At 45.3% G+C, this 21,358-nt stretch overlaps 1 protein-coding gene across 1 annotated transcript in view; it reads right to left on the bottom strand.

The window, feature by feature from the left end:
* Positions 1-945: 945 nt before the first annotated feature.
* The window catches only part of tmc1 (transmembrane channel-like 1), a 24,758-nt gene continuing 4,345 nt past the window's right edge, over positions 946-21,358 (bottom strand). Inside the window, exons 4-18 of the mRNA XM_078251682.1 lie at positions 21,074-21,155; positions 19,120-19,226; positions 18,909-19,007; positions 17,977-18,119; positions 15,985-16,129; positions 15,709-15,903; positions 14,019-14,198; positions 13,069-13,221; positions 8,966-9,094; positions 8,755-8,822; positions 7,209-7,448; positions 5,816-5,941; positions 4,297-4,375; positions 2,713-2,842; positions 946-1,551 (exon numbers count right to left, since the gene is read on the bottom strand). Coding sequence (XP_078107808.1) covers positions 1,334-1,551; positions 2,713-2,842; positions 4,297-4,375; positions 5,816-5,941; positions 7,209-7,448; positions 8,755-8,822; positions 8,966-9,094; positions 13,069-13,221; positions 14,019-14,198; positions 15,709-15,903; positions 15,985-16,129; positions 17,977-18,119; positions 18,909-19,007; positions 19,120-19,226; positions 21,074-21,155 — 2,094 coding nt within the window. The 3' untranslated portion in view covers positions 946-1,333. The remainder of the gene's footprint in view (positions 1,552-2,712; positions 2,843-4,296; positions 4,376-5,815; positions 5,942-7,208; positions 7,449-8,754; positions 8,823-8,965; positions 9,095-13,068; positions 13,222-14,018; positions 14,199-15,708; positions 15,904-15,984; positions 16,130-17,976; positions 18,120-18,908; positions 19,008-19,119; positions 19,227-21,073; positions 21,156-21,358) is intronic.

The raw sequence follows: 21,358 nt of genomic DNA, 5'->3' as shown, positions 1-21,358 counted from the left end.
GACCGCTAACGTTAGACCCAGCAGCAGTGGGTCAGCGGACCGCTAACGTTAGACCCAGCAGCAGTGGGTCAGCGGACCGCTAACGTTAGACCCAGTGGCAGTGGGTCAGTGGACCGCCAACGTTAGACCCAGCAGCAGTGGGTAATCGGACCGCTAACGTGAGACCCAGCAGCAGTGAGTCAGCAGACCGCTAACGTTAGACCCAGCAGCAGTGGGTAATCGGACCGCTAACATTAGACCCAGCAGCAGTGGGTCAGTGACCGCTAACGTTAGACCCAGCAGCAGTGGGTCAGCGGACCGCTAACGTTAGACCCAGCGGCAGTGGGTCAGTGATCGCTAACGTTAGACCCAGCAGCAGTGGGTCAGCAGACCACTAACGTTAGACCCAGCTGCAGTGGGTAATCGGACCGCTAACGTTAGACCCAGCAGCAGTGGGTAATCGGACCGCTAACGTTAGACCCAGCAGCAGTGGGTCAGCGACAGCTAGCAGCTAGCAGCTAACAGGGCGAGCTAGCTACCAGCAGGATCGAGACAGGGTAGGTGAATTAAAACAATGTCTGAGTTGAAAACGCATGTTGTTGTCACGTAAGGGCCCTGTTCATGTTGCACAGACATTTTAATTGCATTTTGTGTCTGTTAAGAGGCACAAAGGCACTTTTAAACTTGCTGCGACAACTGCCGTTTTAGCTCAGTGGAAGCTTGTACATGTAGCTGCAGCTACTCTGATTCAGGTCGGGGTTTTTTCAAACGAAAGTACACGCAAATTTATAGCGATCAGGATTAACGTAAACATTTACCGGAATTCTCCTTGAAGTTACCAGCTAATAGGGGTGTGCAAAAACATTGATTCACATTCGTATCACGATTCAAGCTCTACCGTTCAAAATGATTCATAGAATGCCAAAAATCGTTTTTTTATTTATTTATTTATTTTTTATTGTACATCTAATGCAATCACATGGGGAAAGTAACTCCTTTTACATACTGAGAATCGTTTTTTAATAGAATCGTGACATTTTCTGAATCGTGTACCCCTACCAGCTACCAGCTAACGCTAGCGGTAGCTAACTAGCTTGGTTACATTTTTCAAAATGAATCTAGTTGTAGTTCTGCAATGTCCCATGTTTGTCCACCAGAAGGGGAGGGAACTTTTAAACTAAATGAGACTCTGCCCTTGTTAACATTTATTTAGTAAACAAAGAAACAACCAGGCTACTATTTCAAAATACCAACAGAATACACAGTTTAAAAGGAAAATAACTGACTAACCATGGAAATTCTCGTTAAAGTGCTTGTTTTATTGACATCTGCTAACGTCCTGTTTTTCCGTCCCTCAGTGTCTCTGCAGGCTCGGCACCCGGTGCATTCTGGGTTCCCGTTGCTGAGGGAACCCGCCCCCAGGCAGGTACCCCAGAGACCTGTGGGTGTCAGGGTGAAGGGTCCTGGGGGCGGGGGCTCTGGTGGCCGGAAGGCGGCCATCTTGGTGTCTAACTGAAGGAGGAGGGCGTCCGTTCTTCCTCTGACTACTGCCGAGGTCTTCTTCCTCCTCTGCTGAAGGAAAAGTTGGAGAGTATTGTCGATTAACCACAAACTGAACTGCAAACCGTAGCATCTCTGTACTAACTCGTGTAACAGACAAGCTAACGCCCTCAAAGTTAGCTATACTGATACAAACGAGCTTGGTCGGGACTATTGCGTCCCTTTAGCACTATAAGTAAACGCGCTTGGTCAGGACTATTGACGTCACTTTAGCGCTATAAGTAAACGCACTTGGTCGGGACTATTGTCGTCCCTTTGGCGCTATAAGTAAACGTGCTTGGTCGGGACTATTGCCGTCCCTTTAGAGCTATAAGTAAACGTGCTTGAGTCGGGACTATTGCCGTCCCTTTAGCGCTATAAGTAAACGTGCTTGAGTCGGGACTATTGCCGTCCCTTTAGCGCTATAAGTAAAGCGTGCTTTGATCGGGACTATTGCCGTCCCTTTAGCGCTATAAGTAAAGCGTGCTTGGTCGGGACTATTGCCGTCCCTTTAGCGCTATAAGTAAAGCGTGCTTGGTCGGGACTATTGTCGTCCCTTTAGCGCTATAAGTAAAGCGTGCTTGGTCGGGACTATTGACGTCCCTTTGGCGCTATAAGTAAACGCACTTGGTCGGGACTATTGCCGTCCCTTTAGAGCTATAAGTAAACGTGCTTGGTCGGGACTATTGCGTCCCTTTGGAGCTATAAGTAAACGCACTTGGTCGGGACTATTGCTGTCCCTTTAGAGCTATAAGTAAACGTGCTTGGTCGGGACTATTGACGTCCCTTTAGCGCTATAAGTAAACGTGCTTGGTCGGGACTATTGACGTCCCTTTAGCGCTATAAGTAAACGTGCTTGGTCGGGACTATTGCGTCCCTTTAGCGCTATAAGTAAACGTGCTTGGTCGGGACTATTGCGTCCCTTTAGCGCTATAAGTAAACGTTCTTGGTCGGGACTATTGCCGTCCCTTTGGCGCTATAAGTAAACGTGCTTGGTCGGGACTATTGCCGTCTCTTTTGATGCAGTTATGTTAAGGAAAAGGTTGTGGGTGGGCGTACGGTTCCGTGACACACGGGAAGAACAGTTCGGAAAGAAAAAAGTGACTATAGCCAGCGTGACAAGCGGGACGTGAACCCCGCTCTCCTGGGTGAAAGTCCTGTGTTGGATTCTGATTCTGAATGATGACGTCTCACCGTGTTGGCGTTGAAGTGAAACGTTGTTGTTCTTCTGCTCGGCCGTCTGCGTCGCAGCTCTGGCCTCCTCCAGGTCCGTCTGGGCCTTCAGCGCCGCCAGTTTGTTCTTCCTCTTGTTCTCCTCATTTTGCTTGAAAATGACAGAAACACAATTATTATAAAATAAGATATAAGATAAGATATACTTTATTGTCCCCGAAGGGAAATTTGTTCTGGACTCTGTCAGTTCCACAGCTTTACAAAGACAACACAAAATACAGAAAATAAGCATGTTGAGGCAACACACACTCTCATGCAACACAAAACATGCTTTCATATACATTAGACAGGCACCTATATAGTAAGCACACTAACTATAGTAAGCACACTAAATCCTCCTTTCAGTGGCAGTTTTTAATTGAACAACCCTGTACGTATTTCACACAATAACCCAATGCGCTGACATATTGCCCAACCCCAATAGCCTACGTATTGCACAAATGACACATTTGCACATAACCTGTCCTATGCAGTACACAATGACATATTGAACAATCCAACAGCCCATGTATTGCACCACTAACATATTGCATAACCCCAATAACCTACTTATTACACAATGACCAACCCAGCCAGCCTACATGTTAGTGTTATAAGACTGACTGCAGAACATATTCAAAGCTCAATGTTTGATTCAGCTGCTGCTCTCTGCTGTGAGCTGTGACTCTGCTGCTCTCTGCTGTGAGCTGTGACTCTGCTGCTCTCTGCTGGGCGGACGACACAACTGCTGTTTCTGCATCTACACACCTGTGCATAGGCAGAAATCATACGGCCTACAGCCTCGGTTTGTGAAAGACAAGAGCAAGAGTCATGTGTTGTAAACTTAAATGTTAAACTTTGCATTACGCACAATAAGTCATGTTTACAATGAACATGAGCGTAGTATTTTCAACCCTCCTGTTGTCCTCGGGTCAAATCTGACCCATTTTCAAATCTCTATTGACGCTCTGGTCGCTCAAAACGCCCGAAACGCGACGCCGACAGATTTTCCGCTCCTTGCAGCTGAGAGAAGAAGCTTCCATTGAAAATGGATACCGGGAATACCGGGAAGTCATTCCCGGTATTCCCGGTATCCATCTTTAGAAGCTCAAGTCGGCGGCGGTGTGTACGTACAGTTAGACGACTCACATCATTTCTTTTTGTCATGACTAACTTATTAATGACTCAGCATCATCTCTATCAGAGAAAATCACTTCATCCGAGCCTTCCCAGCCTCAACTGCTTACTTACACATCTATACAAAAACAATTGTGGCTGCATTATACTCCAACGCTAGTCCCACATTGCCAGACCTTCCTCCACAGCGCTGCGGAGGAAGGTCTGGTCAGCATTCCTGGATGGGATAGAAACGTCCAGCAATCGGAGCATTCCCGGAAGTGGAACATCGTGGATAGAGACTTGTCCCCCCTGAACTTTTAGATGACATTCACACCTATGTTCCTGTGTGAAATATCAAACGGAAAACCTTATTTATTCCTGTGTATCCAAAAGCACATGCAAGCAAGAGAAGAGGCGCTAGATGAGAGAAAGTCTAGTTTCAGGTACCGTCTGTAGTTTTTTCTTCAGGTCCACGTTAGCTTCTTTGTAGCTTTTGGATGTGGATTGCAAGTAATAAATGGCCAGTCTGAAAGATAAAATAACAGAATATTACCATCAAAGAACCTTAAACTTTACCACTAAAAGGATATGAAGACAACACGTTCATGCAATATATCTTTAAGGGATAACTTCAGTATTTTTCAACCTAGACCCTATCTTTATATGTTTTTGTGTCTAGGTGACTGATGGGAACAACCATTTGAAATTGGTCAAGTATTAAGTGAGAAAACAAGCTGTAATTATACGTTAATGAACAATTCTGTCAGTCAGCGTCCACTAAAAGTTCTGTTTTTGCTGCTGACAGACTCAGATTATTATTCTAAGTGTCTGACAACATTATGAAAGGATCCCTACAGAGATAGACCTTTTAGTTAAAGAGGAAGATCCTTTTAGTTTAACATGAAACAGCCCCGAAATCACCATCACCAAACCCACCAGACTCCATGTAAATAATCAGGACTTTTATCATCGTAAAACACACTTCATTCAAAGTGGACAGAAACTAAATAAAACTATGACAAGCCGTCTTGGTTCATCTTTCCACTGTTCCAACAATCACCACTCTGGTTTGGTTGAAATAAACCCTTAATTCACCCTTTTACATGTGGAAATATGCTGGCTCTATACACACTAAAAGTCCTGATTATCTACATGGAGTCTGGTGGAAATATGCTGGCTCTATACACGCTAAAAGTCCTGATTATTTACATGGAGTCTGGTGGAGATATGCTGGCTCTATACACACTAAAAGTCCTGATTATTTACATGGAGTCTGGTGGAAATATGCTGGCTATATACACGCTAAAAGTCCTGATTATTTACATGGAGTCTGGTGGAAATATGCTGGCTCTATACACACTAAAAGTCCTGATTATTTACATGGAGTCTGGTGGAGATATGCTGGCTCTATACACACTAAAAATCCTGATTATTTACATGGAGTCTGGTGGAGATATGCTGGCTCTATACACGCTAAAAGTCCTGATTATTTACATGGAGTCTGGTGGAGATATGCTGGCTCTATACACGCTAAAAGTCCTGATTATTTACATGGAGTCTGGTGGAAATATGCTGGCTCTATACACGCTAAAAGTATTGATTATTTACATGGAGTCTGGTGTAGTTTGGTGATGGTGATTTCGGGGCTGTTTCATGTTAAACTAAAAGGATCTTCCTCTTTAACTAAAAGGTCTATCTCTGTAGGGATCCATCCCATAATGTTGTCAGACACTTAGAATAATAATCTGAGTCTGTCAGCGGCAGCAACAGAACTTTTAGTGGACGCTAACTGACGGTTAACGTTACAATGCAGCTCCTTTCTTGCCCAATATGGGACCAAACTCAACAAATATTGGTCCCATCAGTCACTTACATTGAAAAATAGGGTCCAGGGTGAAAAAATACCGAAGTTACCCTTTAAGATGTGCAAAAGAAGATATATTCATGTAGTCTGCTGACGACTCACACCATGAGCAATATGAAGGGTAGCACCAGTCCGGGGTTAGAGGCATAGCTGAACACTTTACTAAACCAGGCAGGGAAGTCCGACTCAAGAGTCTCCTGGATCACATCAAACATACGTTTCTTCCCACTAAGGAAGGAAGGATTGTGACAGAAAGTTAAGTAAAGTGTAAAGTCCAGTTCAGACCGCTGAAACTTTTCCTGCAGCGTTTTAAAATGGTTTTGTCTTGTTGTGAATCTTTGCTCTGGACTGGGCTTAAAGGCCTGATAATCTTTATTTATTTTAGGGATGCACCGAATCCAGATTTTTGGGGTTCGGCTGAATCCTGAATCCCCTGGTTGAGGTTCTGCTGAGTCCTCGTCCCGTCCTCAGTCCATGAACACAGTCAACACATTAATGAAGTAAACAGTGACTGTCCTTCCTTTGCCGTACCTGAAGTTGCTGCATTCTGGCTGCTGTCTGTAGATTCCTTCATGCTCAGCTCGTATTCTTCCAGATGTTTCATACCAGATGTTGTAACAGCGCTGATGTTGTGTATTGTTTAGGGTCCTCGCCACCACCAGACTAATCAGCATTGCAGATTGAACATGTAGCTGGACTTGAATGGCCTTCTTTTGACTGAAAGTACTGCCAAACAACACTTTTTTGCAGGGTGTTATATGTCGGGAGATATATTGAAGCCCCGGGCTGTATCATTTTTCTTCCCAGTCTGTTATGCAGCCCATAACCTTATCTGTCATATATCACTAACGTCACCCATCTTGGGCATGCTCTACATCCCAGCAGATTATTTGTGTCGCATTACATTTTTTTGGGGACATTGGGGATGCGGAGCATTTTAGTAAAGCCTCCTTTGTTAAACCTCCTTCCTGAAACGGGGCCCAGATCTCTTGAAGGTGTTTACGTAGGTGGAGCGTTCAATGCAGCAGGCTGAGAGGAAGTGGAAATGGAACTGGTGAGCAGAAAAAGTGTTGTTTGGCAGTACTTTCAGTCAAAAGAAGGCCATTCAAGTCCAGCTACATGTTCAATCTGCAATGCTGATTAGTCTGGTGGTGGCGAGGACCCTAAACAATACACAACATCACCGCTGTTACAACATCTGGTATGAAACATCTGGAAGAATACGAGCTGAGCATGAAGGAATCTACAGACAGCAGCCAGAATGCAGCAACTTCAGGTACGGCAAAGGAAGGACAGTCACTGTTTACTTCATTAATGTGTTGACTGTGTTCATGGACTGAGGACGGGACGAGGACTCAGCAGAACCTCAACCAGGGGATTCAGGATTCAGCAGAACCCCAAAAATCTGGATTCGGTGCATCCCTAGTTAATAATCAATAAAAAAAGCCAGTTAAATAAAAAGAAGAAGCAAGATCCCTTGAACAAGCACGTTCACCTGAAGGGTCCGCAGTCGAAGGAAGGCGGGATGGTGACAATGGTGTAGATGGCCGGCAGCGTGGAGAGGAAGAGGATGACCAGCAACATGGCCATGTAGAAGTTGTTGGAGCCGGAGGCCTTGAAGACGCGTTCCTGGGGCACGTTGCAGCACATCACGGCCCAGCACTGCAGGTACATGGACACGTGGAGCCGCAGGACGTTCAGCGCCGGCAGGCACGGGGCGTAGAAAGCTCCCATCCTGGAGGAAGACATCAGGGAAACACGGGGGGGGGGTTACATGCACAGCAGAAACCACGGTCAACGTTTTCTTTGTTGTATACAGTATATTAGCCCATATTTCACAGTATATTAGCCCATATTTCACAGTATATTAGCCCATATTTCACAGTATATTAGCCTGTATCTCTACAGACTTTTATAACTGTAAAATAAAGTAACGGTAATATTCCAGCAGCTGTTGCTCCAAAAAAATACTGACAAATACCACTTAATCCTCCAAAACATACAACGTAGTACTTTTTGTTTTTCTGTGCAGAACCTTGAATGAGCATTACTGGTAATGTATGGCCTCCTGCACCAAGCACTTTATGGACTGGTCCACAACCCGTTTACACACTTTAAAAGTGCAATATGTGTTGTTTATGTTTATGTCTGTGCATTTGATGTCAGTATGTGAGGTATATGTGTGCAATGTGTTGTTATGTTGGGGCATTGTTGTCAATTAGGTGGTATATGTGGGCACATGTGGGTATTTCATTACGTTGTGGTAATGTCGGAAGATCTACCATGGACATTTTTGTGGAAAAAATGTCTTGGTTACCTTGTTTCAAGCCATTCTAGCGTGGTACAGAAAGCCTGCAGGAAGACTCAGCTCGATTAGTGCCAGTTCTCATTAATATTCAACGAGCTAAGCTGCTTGACTCTGATTGGCTAACAGCTAGCCAATGAGAGCCTGGCTATCAGCGTCCTTTATCCAGCACAACTGGGCGAGCTCATGAATAGTAATGAGCTCAGGCAACACCACGTCAGACTGACCAGCTGTTGTAATTGGCTTATTTCTCCGCTTATTTCTGTTCAGTAACTAGAGCTGACAGAGGAGGCAGCAGTTCATGTTCACATTCACCACATAACACAAACACATATGGACCTCACATATTTTAAAAAATACAAGGAAATACGGTTTTGTGTGGCAGGGCACCTTTAAATAATGTTTTGGACGTTTATTTGAATTAAGATGTTTGATATTAATTTGACGGTTCTTGTTTGGAAGCTGCTACTTTCAGTCATTTAACCAGCCATTTGTTTTTCTCACTGTAAACAGTGGCATTAGTCAACTATAACTATACAACGAGAGGATGCATTACTAGTTAACAGTTAGCTATAGACTGAGATCAAAATAATTTCATCCACTGTGCTGTTTAAAGGCTGCCGCAGCAGCTACCGGGAACTTTTAAGGTGGAATCTTTTCTTCACGTGTTTTTCACGTGGAGATAATAAGAACGTATTAAGAGTAATTCAGTGAAATTACATCATCATCTTCTCACCATATCATTCCTTGGTTGAAGATCAGACCCAAAACATTCCCGCTGACGTCAAACTCAGAGTACGACGGCTTTCACAAAACGACACAAAAAAGACACAAAAAATAGCTCCGCTGTGACTCAGAGTATCAGAGCAGACATTTAACTTAAAAAACAAACAAATGATAGGCTCTATATATAACTCTGTTAGCTGGTGTTTTAACAGATGACTCACAAACCCGGCCTCCAGGTCCCAACACCAGCAGTAGTTGAGAAAACGAACGAGCACGGCTCGCAAGAAGTCTCCGATCAGCAGCGTGATGTACGTAGTCATGGTGTCAGAAATGATCAGCCGGACAAACTCCTGCAAAGGAACAATCAGTCATTTATAACATACAGTATGTATATAAACTTAGCACAAAAAGTAAGGACATTTGTGTTTGGTAGACTATTTCGCTGTAGTAACAATGCTTTTTGACAATAAATCTTATACCGTACAGTCACACACTGCTGTGGGATGGCATCCCATTCTTCAACCAGCAGTCCTGACCTCAACCCCATTGAACACTTGTGGGATCAGCTTGGGCGTGCTGTTGGTGACCAACACGACCACGTTGGCTGACTTGCGACAAATGCTGGTTGAAGAATGGGACGCCATCCCACAGCAGTGTGTGACCAGGCTGGTGACCAGCATGAGGAGGAGGTGCCAGGCTGTTGTGGCTGTGTATGGTTCTTCCACACGCTACTGAGGCTCCTGTTTGTGAAATGAATACCTCGTTAAATTGCCAATATGTCTTGTTTCTTCAAACTTCAGTCATCCAATCCACCAAACACCAAACGAGTCAATGGCAGAGTAAGCTGTTTGGCATTTTTCAAATTTTTCATGGGCACAACCCACGTACTCTAGCCTGGTTGAAACCAGACCTACTCTCAGTTGTAACTGAGGGGGGTCTGGGGAAGGTTCATTGACAGTTCATTTCCAAAGGGGCGTCACCAACGGACGCCGCTCAAATGCCTCTGGGCACATTGGATAGTCCTTCAACCAATCAGACCAACGATCTGGGTGACGCATGTGCTCGGTAGCCGTCATGTTGAATGTAAACAAACAAACAACGCTACTGAGGCTCCTGTTTGTGAAATGAATACCTCGTTAAATCATTTGGGTTTTTTGTTTAACCAGAAACAGCTCTGAAGTCGCTAGCGCTAAACCCACCAGACTCCATTGAAAAATACAACACTTTTAGCGTGTATAGATTCAACATATTTCCACGTTGATCAGTAAACTATGTGTTTATTTCAACCAAAACTAGAGTTGTGATGGTTGGAAAAGTGGAAAGACGACCCAAAACGGCTTTTCAAAGTTTTATTTTGTTTCTGTCGACTTTGAATTAAGTGTGTTTTACGATGCTAAAATTACTGTTTATTTACATGGAGTCTGGTGGGTTTAGCGAACGCAATTTCGCGGATGTTTTTATGTCTAAAAAACAGATCTTACTCTTATTATGATGATTGTTGCAGAAGAAAAGAATCATCCTGTAGAGCTGACATCCTGTTTTATATCCAACAGGGCGGCTATGTTGCATGCGTAACGTATGCGGAGCGGACGTTCATTCAATGAAACTGGCGACACCGGGCAGAGAGCAGCGTAGTGGTGATCCTCTATGATCCCTCCTCAATGCTCGCTCCTTGGGGCAGAACTAAGAGCTTTGAGACGGCCTTCACCGAGGAGGAACAGAACAACTTCCTGTCGGGGAGTCGGGGAGTAGAGGAGCTATCAGATAAGGGACATGGGATGTACGCAGGGTCTTATGCAACCCGCTCTCACGCCAGTTCGTGAAATGGTCACCATATTTTGATTTATTGATTTGTGTACAGGTCACGATTTTCTCGTTTATTTCATGTACAGGTCACGATTTTCTCGTTTATTTCGTGTACAGGTCACGATTTTCTCGTTTATTTCGTGTACAGGTCACGATTTTCTCATTTATCACGATTTTCTCGTTTATTTTGTATACAGGTCACGATTTTCTCGTTTATTTTGTGTACAGGTCACGATTTTCTCATTTATTTCGTGTACAGGTCACGATTTTCTCATTTATGTTGTATACGGGTCACGATTTTCTCATTTATGTCGTATACGGGTCACGATTTTCTCGTTTATGTCGTGTACAGGTCACGATTTTCTCGTTTATTTCGTGTACAGGTCACGATTTTCTCGTTTATTTTGTGTACAGGTCACGATTTTCTCGTTTATTTTGTATACAGGTCACAATTTTCTCATTTATTTCGTGTACAGGTCACGATTTTCTCGTTTATTTCGTGTACAGGTCACGATTTTCTCGTTTATTTCGTGCACAGGTCACGATTTTCTCGTTTATTTCATGTACAGGTCACGATTTTCTCGTTTATCACGATTTTCTCATTTATCACGATTTTCTCGTTTATGTTGTATACGGGTCACGATTTTCTCGTTTATGTTGTATACGGGTCACGATTTTCTCATTTATTTCGTGTACAGGTCACGATTTTCTCGTTTATGTTGTATACGGGTCACGATTATCTCGTTTATTTTGTGTACAGGTCACGATTTTCTCATTTATGTTGTATACGGGTCACGATTTTCTCGTTTATTTCGTGTACAGGTCACGATTTTCTCATTTATTTTGTGCACAGGTCACGATTTTCTCGTTTATGTTGTATACAGGTCACGATTTTCTCGTTTATTTTGTATACGGGTCACGATTTTCTCATTTATTTTGTGTACAGGTCACGATTTTCTCATTTATTTTGTGTACAGGTCACGATTTTTGAACGTGACCATTTCACAAACTGTCATGAAACTGGGGGAAATGAACGGTGAAATGACACGCCACACGCCGGCCACAACAACGGGACGGTTGAGGTTAGGAAGAGAATAACGCAGAAAGGTAATGCAACACGCAGGACGCGATCCCCGCTCTCTGGGGTGAAAGTCCTGTGTTGGATTTTCGCCTCATCAATACTACTCGCTACCGTAGTCATTCTGTGATCACGAAATATGCTTCCCATTGAAATACATTACTTTGGAATTAGTCTTCACCACACGAAAATAACGACATTAAAGTGGCCATATTATACAATTATGACCGTGAAAAGATTCATAATAGTATTCAGAGGTTGTATCAGAATAGGTTTACATGGTTTAATTATCAAAAAACACCATATTGTTGTTGTTCTGCTCATTGCTGCAGCTCCTCTTGTCACCCTGTGTTCAGGTCTCTGTTTTAGCTACAGAGTGAGACCTCTCACTGCTGGAACATCTTTGTTGGCAGTCGCACATGCGCAGTAGCTAGGTAAGGACTACATGCTCAGTAGCTAGGTAAGGACTACATGCTCAGTAGCTAGGTAAGGACCACATGCTCAGTAGCTAGGTAAGGACTACACGCTCAGTAGCTAGGTAAGGACTACATGCTCAGTAGCTAGGTAAGGACTACATGCTCAGTAGCTAGGTAAGGACTACATGCTCAGTAGCTAGGTAAGGACTACATGCTCAGTAGCTAGGTAGGGACTACGCTCAGTAGCTAGGTAGGGACTACACGCTCAGTAGCTAGGTAAGGACTACACGCTCAGTAGCTAGGTAAGGACCACGTGCTCAGTAGCTAGGTAAGGACTACACGCTCAGTAGCTAGGTAAGGACTACACGCTCAGTAGCTAGGTAAGGACTACACGCTCAGTAGCTAGGTAAGGACTACACGCTCAGTAGCTAGGTATGGACTACATGCTCAGTAGCTAGGGTAAGGACTACATGCTCAGTAGCTAGGTAAGGACTACATGCTCAGTAGCTAGGTAAGGACCACATGCTCAGTAGCTAGGTAAGGACTACACGCTCAGTAGCTAGGTAAGGACTACACGCTCAGTAGCTAGGTAAGGACTACACGCTCAGTAGCTAGGTAAGGACTACACGCTCAGTAGCTAGGTAAGGACTACATGAGCTAGCTAGCTGTTTCTCCAACTTCAGTAGAACAAGGCAGGATTATCTGGGAGATTTCTTCTAAACGAGGGAACACTTCCACCTTTGTGTTGAATACCTGCAGAACAGGGACATGGAAGTAGTTCTTTTGGAGATTATGGTGAACTAGTGTGTGTTTTAGCAGTGCTTTGCTATTCAGAACGAGGGGGCTAACCGCTAGCATGGTTTAGCCCCCTCGTCTCGGCTATGTATTCATTAATTTGGTTGCATCATAAAGTCTTATGTTTCTGATTAATAATAGGTCACTTTGTGTGTCCATAACTTTATGATGTAGAAATGATATCCAATAACATTATAGTCTACGTGCACACTCACACGTGCACACTGACCTGGCCCACCATGGTCTCCCAGCACGGCCCTCTGGGAACATCAGCTGGATGGAAAGTGACGGGGGGAGCCGTGCTGTTTTCTGATTCTGTCGCATTGTAAAGACTGGCTTCCCACGTGGTTATATTAAACTTAATGATCTTCTCCTCTTCCCTCTGCAACATCAACACACCACTGGTTGGGTATCTTATAAACACGATAAGATACAACTTCATTCACAAAAAGCCACAAAAATGTCAAAAAAAAAGCCACAAAAACGTTGAAACACACACACACAGACACACACACACCCACACACACACGCACACTCACGCACACACATACACACACACAGACACACACTCACACACACACACACACGCACACTCACGCACACACATACACACACCCACACACACCCAGACACACACACACACATACACACACACACACACACACACACCCAGACACACACTCACACACACACACACACACACACACACACACATACACATACACACACACACACACACACACACACACACACACACCCAGACACACACACACACATACACACACACACACACACACACACACACACACACACACACACACAGGCACACACTCACGCACACACACACACACACACACACACACACACACACACACACACACACACACACACACACACACACACACACACACACACACACACACACTCACACACACACACACATACACATACAAGCAACGGTTACACATACACATACAGACACACACACACACACACACACACACACACACACACACACACACACACACACACATACACACACACACACACACACACACACACACACACACACACACACACACACACACACACACACACACACACACACACATACAAGCGAAGGTTGGTATTCATAATTGAATGAATTATCTCTACATGTCCACAGGCTGTAGTTCTCACTTTGAGGTTGATCTCGTCCATGAGTGCGATGATGAAGGTGTAGAGGTTCCCGAGGAAGAGGGCGAAGATGCGTCCCAGCTGCCACTGCAGGGCGACTCGGGGGTGGTAGTTCTCCAGCGCGCTGATGACGTCGAACAGCATGGGGCAGAACATCCCCAGTAACGACATGACCATGTTCACCTGAGAAAACACATTGGTTTTAATCACAGGTCTGCTTTTACTGCTGGAATTATGTCAAAATGAAAGGACAACATGCTTAAAATGATGATCTTTGTAAATTATAGAGTGTGGTCCAGACCTACTCTATCTGTAAAGTGTCTTGAGAGAGCTCTTGTTAAGATTTATAATGATAATGAGAGAGGGAAACGCCAGAGCAGGGGGGGAATGAGAGGGGGGAACACCAGAGCAGGGGGAATGAGAGGGGAAACGCCAGCAGGGGGAAATGAGAGGGGGAAACCCAGAGCAGGGGGAATGAGAGGGGGGAACACCAGAGCAGGGGGAATGAGAGGGGGAACACCAGAGCAGGGGGAATGAGAGGGGGAACACCAGAGCAGGGGGAATGAGAGGGGGGAACGCCAGAGCAGGGGGAATGAGAGGGGGAAACACCAGAGCAGGAGGAATGAGAGGGGGAAACACCAGAGCAGGAGGAATGAGAGGGGGAAACGCCAGAGCAGGGGGAATGGGAGGGGAAACGCCAGAGCAGGGGGGAATGAGAGGGAAACACCAGGGCAGGGGGAAATGAGAGGGGGAAACACCAGAGCAGGGGGAATGAGAGGGAACGCCAGAGCAGGGGGAATGAGAGGGGAGCACCAGAGCAGCAGAGCAGGGGAAACACTAGAGCAGGGGAACACTAGAGCAGGGGGAATGAGAGGGGGAAACACCAGAGCAGGAGGAATGAGAGGGGGAAACGCCAGAGCAGGGGGAATGAGAGGAGGGAACGCCAGAGCTGCCCAGTGCATCCCATACAGACGCTTAAGGGTGCTTGTTATAGGGTTCAGAGAATTGGCGGACCCAAATGCAGAGACAGCAGGGCAGTCGCGAGCTTGAGGATTTAATACAAATAACAACAGCAATACAACCAAAGGAGTCCTGAAGGCAGCACGCAACAATAGTTCCAAAGACGTAGAGAAAGCCCAAGGAACAGGAATCACAAAAACTGGAACACCGAGACAAAGGGGGTAGACTCCACACACAAACACCCAAAACAAATACAATGATCTGACACTAGACAACACCTGCTCTCCTCGTGTCCCGGCCCTGCCTGGATTCTCCTCTGTCAGCCCGCCTCGAGCCTCAGACCAGCCCTGGAGCTTCCCTGCCCTGACTCTACCGCCATTGCTTTTTATAAGTACAATCTGTTCATTAAAGACTCCTTTAAAACTGAATTATTCATCCCGTATGTTTATCTCTGAGTTCTGTGTCAGGACTGAACCTTAACAACAGGTGACACGAGGTCTCAGGAACAGGTGAAACACATCAGGGCGGGACAGACAATCACAAAGGCGGGAAAACACAAGGCAGGAAGTAAAACAAGACATGACAAGGGAGAAACAGAGACTACAAAATAAAACAGGAAACTGAAACATACACAACAATGACAGTGCTTTAGCTATCAGGCGTTGACAACCACTGACCAAGCGGGCGGTATGTTGACGAGTTTGGCGTGAGAGCGGCTTGCTCGTATAGCTACCTCATTCCTTTCCCACCAGGTGTGAGTCTCCAGTCCTTCGAGGGCGAACTTCTGAGAGCGACGCACTACAAAGTAGATGAGGTAGCCACTTCCCGCCAGGCAGCACAAGACCAGGAAGTTGGCCAGCACGCGCAGAAAACGAGTTAGATGGATGTTGTCGTCCTTACAGCTCTCCTGCTCCTCTAAGATCGCCTCCTGCAGAGGTAGACGGAGCGATAAACAGGATGTAGAAGGATGTGATTTCAATTTAAACTATTCTGGATCAGCTGCAATGACCTTAAAGCTGGTGGTGATGGAGGCAAACTTATTGTCTGCAGTCTCAGGGTTTCCTATCAGGTAGTCCCAGCTGGTGAACATCTTCCAGCTAAAATTAAAGCTGTTATCGTCACCGACCCCCGATTCATTTGCGTTACGCGCCATCCTATAATCAGAATTACAGATTCAGTAAAACATAAAGGAGATTAATCAATCGTATAGATTGAGTCACTGTGACGTCTCGCTAAAACAACAATAACTTCTGGGTAGACAAATCAACCAAATCTAGCGTTAGAAACAGCAACATCTCACCGCTGGTTGGCAGAGGTGGGAGTAACTTAGACTCTAGCTCAGAGACTTGAGACCTGACTTAGACTCTAGCTCAGAGACTTGAGACCTGTCTTAGACCCTAGCTCAAAGACTTGAGACCTGACGTAGACTCTTGCTCAAAGACTTAAGACCTGTCTTGGACTCTAGCTCAGAGACTTGAGACCTGACTTGTACTCTAGCTCAGAGACTTGAGACCTGACTTAGACCTCAGCTCAGAGACTTGAGACTTGACGTAGACTCTAGCTCAGAGACTTGAGACCTGACTTAGACTCTAGCTCAGAGACTTGAGACCTGACGTAGACTCTAGCTCAGAGACTTGAGACCTGACTTGGACTCTAGCTCAGAGACTTGAGACCTGACTTGGACTCTAGCTCAGAGACTTGAGACCTGACTTAGACTCTAGCTCAGAGACTTGAGACCTGACTTGGACTCTAGCTCAGAGACTTGAGACCTGACTTAGACTCTAGCTCAGAGACTTGAGACCTGACTTGGACTCTAGCTCAGAGACTTGAGACCTGACTTGGACTCTAGCTCAGAGACTTGAGACCTGACTTAGACTCTAGCTCAGAGACTTGAGACCTGACTTAGACTCTAGCTCAGAGACTTGAGACCTGTCTTGGACTCTAGCTCAAAGACTTGAGACCTGACTTAGACTCTAGCTCGGAGACTTGAGACCTGACTTAGACTCTAACTCAGAGACTTGAGACTTGACGTACACTCTAGCTCAGAGACTTGAGACCTGACTTAGACTCTAGCTCGGAGACTTGAGACTTGACGTACACTCTAGCTCAGAGACTTGAGGCCTGACTTAGACTCTAGCTCGGAGACTTGAGACCTGACTTAGACTCTAGCTCAGAGACTTGAGACCTGACTTAGACTCTAGCTCGGAGACTTGAGACTTGACGTAGACTCTAGCTCAGAGACTTGAGACCTGACTTGGACTCTAGCTCAGAGACTTGAGCCCTGACTTGGACTCTAGCTCAGAGACTTGAGGCCTGACTTGGACTCTGGCTCAGAGACTTGAGACCTGACTTAGACTCTAGCTCAGAGACTTGAGACCTGACTTGGACTCTAGCTCAGAGACTTGAGACCTGACTTGGACTCTAGCTCAGAGACTTGAGACTTGATGTAGACTCTGGCTCAGAGACTTGAGCCCTGACTTGGACTCTAGCTCAGAGACTTGAGGCCTGACTTGGACTCTAGCTCAAAGACTTGAGACCTGACTTAGACTCTAGCTCAGAGACTTGAGACCTGACTTGGACTCTAGCTCAGAGACTTGAGACCTGACTTGGACTCTAGCTCAAAGACTTGTGAGCATCTCTGGTGTTACACACATAGAACGGATGAAAAAATTCCATTAATAAAAAGTCCTTTTGAGTCATCTGTCTTAAGTTTATCAATGTAAGTCAAGAAATTGTGCGGCTCGAGTCCCCCACCTCTACCTGATGGACTGATTGCCAGTTGGTGTAATTATCTTTAGTCTGTGGCCCAACAGGTAAATTAGCTCTCCAAGCTAACGTTAACCAAAGTGTTGACGTATGAAAGCATCAAACATGCATTTTAGATGACGGAGATGAGAGTATCTCCAGTTGTTGCTCGTCCCGGGGATGCAGGAGTTTTCTACCGGGAAGTTTCTGGAAACAAACATTGTGATTGGGTCTACTGGAGTCATAGTTAACGTACGTTCTTATGACCACCATGTAGCTGTAGGCCACCGTTCCCACACCAACCAGGAAGTATGACAGCGGCATACGGAACTTGAGCCAGCCAATAGCACGCTGGTTGTTGTAGTAACCGTAGAAGAGGACTGAATACTGAGCATAACCCTGTGGATGCAGATTGTAGTTAACGTGATGGGCAACAATTATCATTCACATTTAGAATATTGTATGCATTTAAACTTAGTCAGTGTAACATCTCTCTTGTTGGACATGTTGTATAATCGCTGTACGTATTGTATAAGCCCTCCAGCACCCACTGTACATACTGTATAGTTATTATTCTGTATTACCATAGTCATAGTCATAGTCTACTACATACCTGTAGTAATAGACACTCATATAGACACATATATATTTATATATCATTCATACCATGCACTCTGTATATACTGTCGCATATGTTATGTTATTTAACCCTCCCGTCGACCTGCAACTGTTTTCTTTGAGTCAAAATTTTAAATGAAAAACCTTTATCAACGTTTTGGTCGTCTTTTTCGACACTTTTGTGGCTTTCCCTGATGTTTTTGTCACTTTTTTTCAATGTTTGTAGACTTTTTTGACATTTTTGTCACTGTTTTGTCACTTTTTTTGACATTTTTGTCACTTCTGTAACATTTGTGTCACTTTTTTTTGACATTTTTGACGTTCTTTTATCAATAGTTTTTTCTTCAAATGCTATAAAATTGACTAAAACACCCAAATTGAACTGTGAACAAAGTGAACTGATTATTTAACGTGTTATTTATCATATAATTAACATATAATATGTTATTTAATCACTGCTTAAGCACTTCTGGTTAGACACTAACTACATTTCGTTGCTCTGAACTTGTGACATGTGCAATGACAGTGAAGTTGAATCAAATGTAAAAACTAAATGTATAATTAACTGACTCCAAAGTCCCACAAGACAGCAAAGTCCATGGCACTGGGCGCCTCAGCCCTGGGGACGGTCTTTCTTGGGATGGTGCCATAGGGCCGCCCCATTAACGCCTGTTAGTAATAAGCAGGAGGGTTTAAAACTGAAAGCATTCAAACAAAGAGAGAAATATAAAACAGAGCAAAAACTACAACACAATACCAGGGAATTATGACTTGTTTGTACCTCTGGGACCATAACGAGGCCAAATGTCAGACAAAATAAGATCATGTTGATGCCGTACATCCACCTCAGGAAGATGAAGTAAGAAGCAACCGAGGAGCCAAAATGACCTAAAAGAGGCAGAGGGAGTGAATATCAGGATGATTGTTAAAGGGTAACTATCGTTTATTTTAAGTGGGTGATGGGAACAACAATCTTTGACATTGGTCCAGTATTAAGAGACATCACTGCAGATAGCAGCGGCGAAACAAGCTACAATATAAGTTAATAGGACAATTGTGCAGCTTGTATTTACCTTCATAAAAGTGCTATTTTTGCTGCTGACAGACTCAGATTAAGTGTGAGAGCAAATGAGCAAATGTGCGGGGATATATAGGCTAGACTATGTCCTGCTACGCCCTGCTACGCCCTGCTACATCCTGCTACGCCCTGCTACGTCCTACTATGCTCTTCTGTCCCCTGCTACATCCTGCTACGCCCTGCTACATCCTGCTACGCTCTGCTACGTCCTGCTATGCTCTGCTGTGCCCTGCTACATCCTGCTATGCTCTGCTATGCCCTGCTACGTCCTGCTACGCCATGCTACGTCCTGCTACGTCCTGCTATGCTCTGCTGTGCCCTGCTACGTCCTGCTATGCTCTTCCGTGCCCTGCTACATCCTGCTGTGCCCTGCTGTGTCCTGCTACGCCCTGCTATGCTCTGCTGTGCCCTGCTACATCCTGCTATGCTCTGCTGTGCCCTGCTACGTTCTGCTACGCCCTGCTATGTCCTGCTACGTCCTGCTATGCTCTGCTGTGCCCTGTTACATCCTGCTACGCCCTGCTACGTCCTGCTATGCTCTGCTGTGCCCTGCTACGTCCTGCTATGCCCTGCTACGTCCTGCTATGCCCTGCTATGCTCTGCTGTGCCCTGCTACGTCCTGCTATGCTCTGCTACGTCCTGCTATGCTCTGCCGTGCCCTGCTACGTCCTGCTATGCCCTGCTATGCTCTGCTGTGCCCTGCTACGCCCTGCTACGCCCTGCTATGTCCTGCTACGCCCTGCTGCGCCCTGCTACGTCCTGCTATGTCCTGCTATGTCCTGCTACGTCCTGCTATGCTCTGCCGTGCCCTGCTACGTCCTGCTGTGCCCTGCTACGTCCTGCTACGCTCTGCTATGCCCTGCTACGCCCTGGTACGTCCTGCTATGCTCTGCTGTGCCCTGCTACGTCCTGCTACGCCCTGCTATGCTCTGCTATGTCCTGCTACGCCCTGCTATGCTCTGTTGTGCCCTGCTACGTCTTTTAACGCCTTGCTACGTCCTGTTACATCCTGCTACACCCTGCTATGTTCTGCTGTGCCCTGCTATGCTCTGCTGTGCCCTGCTACGCCCTGCTATGCTCTGCCGTGCCCTGCTATGCCCTGCTATGCTCTGTTGTGCCCTGCTACGTCCTGTAACGCCCTGCTACGTCCTGTTACATCCTGCTACGCCCTGCTATGCTCTGCTGTGCCCTGCTACACCCTGTAACGCCCTGCAGTGCCCTGCTATGCCACTACTACAGCTACTATTTGTAGTCATAGTTCCATTATCTTTATTGTGACTATTATTGCCACTGTTCATCACCCCCCCAACCGGCACCGTCAGACACCGCCTACCAAGAGCCTGGGTCTGCCCAGGTTTCTTCCTCGCCACTGTCGCACTAAATGCTCGCTCTTGGGGGGAATTACTGGAATTGTTGGGTCTTTGTAAATTATAGAGTGCGGTCTAGACCTCCTCTATCTGTACAGTGTCCTGAAATAACTCTTGTTATGATTTGATACTATAAATAACATTGAATTGAATATAGGTCTTTTATTTGGAGTCAGACACATTGCCCCAAAAGGGGGGAAACAGAGGAGGAAATCCCCAACAGTCTCCTTAAAAACTCTGTGAAGTCTTAAATGTTAGATGTAACGTTTGAGGCTATGAGGGGAACTTACTTTCAATCTCCTTGATTTTCATCTCCCATGGGATGCAGGCAGTTTTGAAGTTTTCAAAGTCCCGTTGAAACTTCATCCATTTCTACAAAAGAAACTTGCTTTCTACATTAAAATGCCAACGTATTCTTAAGAAGGGGCACTTCTATGATCGCATCAATATCAACATTTTTAAATGACTAAGAAGGCTCGACACAACATGAGACTTTACTCCAAGTATCACCAGGAGCTCTACACCTTAACCACAGCACTGACAACATTGTTTGTGTTCACAGAGTTTACTAAAAA

The sequence above is a fragment of the Sander vitreus genome, chromosome 5 (assembly GCF_031162955.1).
Source record: "Sander vitreus isolate 19-12246 chromosome 5, sanVit1, whole genome shotgun sequence".
Lineage (NCBI taxonomy): Eukaryota > Metazoa > Chordata > Actinopteri > Perciformes > Percidae > Sander > Sander vitreus.
The sequence above is the reverse complement of the archived record's forward strand: the minus strand, read 5'-3'. Positions and strand labels throughout refer to the sequence as shown.